The following is a 4,627-nucleotide window of genomic DNA, read 5'->3' as shown; positions in this document are numbered from 1 at the left end:
AGAAACATCGATCAGCTGCCTCCTGCACACCCCCCACTGGGCATGTGCCCACAACCAAGGTACATGCCCTTGACCGGAATCAAACCTGCAGGCCAAAGCCCTATCCACTGAGCCAAACCAGTCAGGGCATTTCTAAATAATTTTAAATTTCTTTTGGGAACCAAGGATTATTTAGCTACATGTCAATTTCCACACATGCATTTGTTGTTGTGACCTCATTGTCCCTGAAGAATAGTGATATTTGAATAAGCCAGTGTCTTCTTCTCAACACCCTGTGTAATGGGGAGGACCTAAGCAGGGGAATGAGAAGCTAATGTGGTAGGTTCAGGTTAAGTTGGAGGGGAGACGATGGAAATGAGAAGACCTGTGTCCCTGAAGGTTTCAGGGAGCCTCTGTCATACAAAATAATAATCAATTTTCTGCCCTAGAAACAGTGACTCAGAGGCAGGTGGACAGAGAATCCAGGGTCTGATAAGAAGGAAGCTTGAGACCTAGATTGAAACTGGTTCCAGACTGACCACTGGCGTCCAGGACCTTGACATAGGACCATGGGACTTCAGCATTTGAGACCCGTGCAGCTGCTCTGCCTCGTAGGGGCCATCTCCACTCTGCCTTGTATGTCCTGTGGTACTGGATGCTTTGGGACCCCCAGAGGGAGGGGGCTGGATATCTGTGTTCCCCAGGGGACAGGATCTGTGTAGGCTGAGCTCTCGGTTGGCAGTTCAGGGGTGGTGTAGGTGTTGTGAGGGACAGATAACTGGAAGATCATTCTCTGTTTAGGGGTTGGGGCTCTTTTGTGCTATGAAGCAAAGTCCTCGCTCTTCAGAGCTGTTAGTTTCCAGAACTGGAAATGGTTACTGATGAGGAGCATGGTGTGTAAGCTGAGTGAGGGCTGCGAGGAGACGCTGGTGCTCATCAAGACAGGTGAAAGAAGCAGCTTTTATTTTTTTGGTGGTTCTTCTGGCTTCTAGCTTTATTCCCAGCACCCAGGGACTCTAGACTGAAGTTCCAGATATTTACCACATTATATCTTTGGGAATAACCTCAAGACCCTGGCAGGAGAGGGCAGGACCCAGCTGGTTATGGTGTGGGCTGGATAAGAGGTGGGCAGATCCCAGGAGGAGCGGGGCAATCTGGGAACAAAGAAAAGGATGAGACACAAGGAGAGAGGATCAGAGGGACTTCTGTGGGGAGGGAAGTGAAAAGAAACAGATGGTGACCCCATCATCTGAGTCCTGTGAAGCTGCTGTGAGTGGACACTGAAGGAGGGGCAAAGTTGTTCATGGGGCAGAGCGAGTGGGAAAAACAGCTTGAAGGGGAGGGTGGGAGGGTTGGACTCTGGGTGTGGCCAACAACACTGATCAGAGCTCTCTAATCTCTGCTCCTCAGGGAACAGAAGGGGAGTTGTGGGTTTTAAAGGCTGCAGCCCATCCTCATCTTACCCCCAGCAAGTCTCCTACCTCGTTTCACCGCCTGGATTGTCCATTGCCTCCTATAGCCGCGTTTGCCGGACATATCTCTGCAATAATCTCACTAACTTGGATCCTTTTGTGAAACTCAAGGACTCTCCTAAGCCTACAACATTTTCTTCCCTTAGTTGCCCAACCTGTGTTGGGGAGCACTCTAAGGATTGCCTCCCAAATTTTGTTACCACCGCTTCTTGCCCCCACAATGCACCTGCGTGTTACAGTTCCACCATAAAATTTCAGGCAGGTGAGAAGAGAGAAACTTTATCAAATGCCTGCTCTATACCATGTGCTGTCTGGTACCTTCCCATCTAAGGTCTGGAAATGGGGTTAGGGTTACGGGCACCAGGCACGTGAAATCCAAGGAGGAAGGTGTCTGGTGCCCAAGTTTGGTGGGAGAGCAGGAGGGGCTGGGCACCTGAGTCTTGTAAGTGTCCCTGACTTCTCCCTCTCTTCCTTGCAGGACTTCTCAATACCACCTTCCTCCTCATGGGCTGTGCTCGTGAATATCGCAAACTTTTAGCAGATTTTCGCTATATTGGGACCATCAGAGTGACTGAGGCCCTCAACGTCTTACAGAAGGCCCAGGTTGCTGGTGCAGAGCCTTCCAGTCGGGGTCCTGCTTGGGGCATCCTCTCAGGCCTCCTGCTCGCCTTTAGGGACTGACTATTTAGCTGGACCAGACAAACACCCAGACCCTTTCACAAAACCAATAAAGTCATAGAGTTGCCTTTTTACTTTGTCCTGTGGTCCATGAGGGTTATGGAGGTGTGGAAGGTGTGAGGAGGGCCAAACATGTCCAGGGAGGTGGAGAGTGGGGGGCAGGCAGTGGGCAGTGCTCATGGTGAAGTGAGCAGGAGCAGGGGGTGGAGGGCGGAGGATCACTGGCAAAATGACAGTGTCATACTCAGCAACTGGGAGGAACCCAAATACTCTTTTTTTCCTCCCACTTCCTGCAGGGACTTGAGTGCTAGTCTGGGTTCAGCTACTGACTGAGAAACCCTGGCCAAACCTCTCTGCTTTCCTGGGCCTCAGTTTCCTCCCCTTTAAAGTAAAGCACCTTATGAATTAGAGCTGAGTCTCATCAGGGTGATTTAAGAACATAATCCCTTATTGTCTACTTGTATGTGTCCCTTTCAGTGCTAGTAATTAGGATCTCATTTAAATCCTCACAAGACCCTAGGGCAGTGATGGCGAACCTATGACACGCGTGTCAGAGGTGACAAGTGAACTAATTTTTTTGGTTGATTTTTCTTTGTTAAATGGCATTTAAATATATAAAATAAATATCAAAAATCTAAGTCTTTGTCTTACTATGGTTGCAAATATCAAAATTTTTTTTTTTATTGCTTAAAGTATTACAAAGGGTATTACATATGTATCCATTTTATCCCCCCGCCCTAGACAGTCCCCTAGCCTCCCCTATCACCCAGTGTCTTATGTCCATTGGTTATGCTTATATGCATGCATACAAGTCCTTTAGTTGATCTCTTACCCCCCTACCTCCTGCCCCCCAACCCTCCCCGGCCTTCCCACTGCAGTTTGACAATCTGTTTGAGGCAGCTCTGCTTCTGTATCTATTATTGTTCAAAAGTTTATAATGGTCTCTATTCTCCATGAATGAGTGAGATCATGTGGTATTTTTCCTTTGTTGACTGGCTTATTTCACTTAGCATAATGCTCTCCAGTTCCATCCATGACGTTGCAAATGGTAAGAGTTCCTTCCTTTTTAGAGCAGCATAGTATTCCATCGTGTAGATGTACCACAGTTTTCTAATCCATTCATCTACTGATGGGCACTTAGGCTGTTTCCAGATCTTAGCTATGGTGAATTGTGCTGCTATGAACATAGGGGTGCATATATCCTTTCTGATTGGTGTTTCTGGTTTCTTGGGATATATTCCTAGAAGTGGGATCACAGGGTCAAATGGGAGTTCCATTTTCAGTTTTTTAAGGAAACTCCATACTGTCTTCCATAGTGGCTGCACCAGTCTGCATTCCCACCAGCAGTGCACAAGTGTTCCTTTTTCTCCACATCCACTCCAGCACTTGTCGTTTGTTGATTTGTTGATGATAGCCAGTCTGACAGGTGTGAGATGGTACCTCATTGCTGTTTTGATTTGCATCTCTCGGATGATTAGTGACTTTGAGCATGTTTTCATATGTCTCTTGGCTTTCTGGATGTCCTCTTTTGAAAGGTGTCTATTTAGGTCCTTTGCCCATTTTTTAATTGGATTGTTTATCTTTCTTTTGTTAAGTTGTATGAGTTCCCTATAAATTTTGGAGATTAGGCCCTTATCAGATATGTCATTGGCAAATATGTTTTCCCACACAGTGGGTTTTCTCGTTGTTTTGTTGATGGTTTCTTTTGCTGTGCAGAAGCTTTTTATTTTGATGTAGTCCCATTTGTTCATTTTTTCTTTAGTTTTAAGTGCCCTAGGAGCTGTATCAGTGAAGAAATTGCTTCGGCATATGTCTGAGATTTTGTTGCCTTTGGATTCTTCTAGAATTTTTATGGTTTCCCGTCGTACATTTAAGTCCTGTATCCATTTTGAGTTTATTTTTGTGTATGGTGTAAGTTGGTGGTCTAGTTTCATTTTCTTGCATATATCTGTCCAATTTTCCCAGCACCATTTATTGAAGAGACTATCTTGGCTCCATTGTATGTTCTTGCCTCCTTAGTCAAATATTAATTGAGCATATTGGTTCGGGCCGATTTCTGGGGTCTCTATTCTATTCCATTGATCTATATGCCTATTCTTGTGCCAGTACCAGGCAGTTTTGAGAACAGTGGCTTTGTAATACAACTTGATATCTGGTATTGAGATCCCACCTACTTTGTTCTTTTTCAGGATTGCTGCAGCTATTCGGGGTCTTTTTTTATTCCAGATGAATTTTTGGAGAGTTCGTTCTAGATCTCTGAAGTATGCCGTTGGTATTTTAATGGGAAGTGCGTTGAATTTATAGATTGCTTTGGGTAGTATGGACATTTTAATGATGTTGATTCTACCAATCCATGAACACGGTATGTTCTTCCATCTGTTTATGTCTTCCTCTATATCTTTTTTCAACATCCTGTAGTTTTCTGAGTAGAGGTCTTTTACCTCTTTAGTTAAGTTTATTCCTAGGTAGCTTAATTTTTTTGGTGCAATGGTAAACGG

At 45.2% G+C, this 4,627-nt stretch overlaps 1 protein-coding gene across 2 annotated transcripts; it reads left to right on the top strand.

The window, feature by feature from the left end:
- Positions 1 to 548: 548 nt before the first annotated feature.
- On the top strand, positions 549 to 2,132 carry LYPD4 (LY6/PLAUR domain containing 4). Of its 2 annotated transcripts, XM_059665506.1 has the most exons (4): positions 549 to 615; positions 781 to 924; positions 1,390 to 1,713; positions 1,930 to 2,132. In XM_059665506.1, the coding sequence occupies exons 1-4, from the start codon at positions 549 to 551 to the stop codon at positions 2,130 to 2,132; spliced, it is 738 nt and encodes a 245-aa protein (XP_059521489.1). The 2 variants fall into 2 exon arrangements, with proteins under 2 accessions (XP_059521489.1, XP_059521490.1); XM_059665507.1 differs by lacking the exon at positions 781 to 924 and having other exon boundaries at positions 549 to 661; positions 1,397 to 1,713.
- The last annotated feature ends 2,495 nt before the right edge of the window (positions 2,133 to 4,627 follow it).

The sequence above is a fragment of the Myotis daubentonii genome, chromosome 15 (assembly GCF_963259705.1).
Source record: "Myotis daubentonii chromosome 15, mMyoDau2.1, whole genome shotgun sequence".
Lineage (NCBI taxonomy): Eukaryota > Metazoa > Chordata > Mammalia > Chiroptera > Vespertilionidae > Myotis > Myotis daubentonii.
The sequence above is the reverse complement of the archived record's forward strand: the minus strand, read 5'-3'. Positions and strand labels throughout refer to the sequence as shown.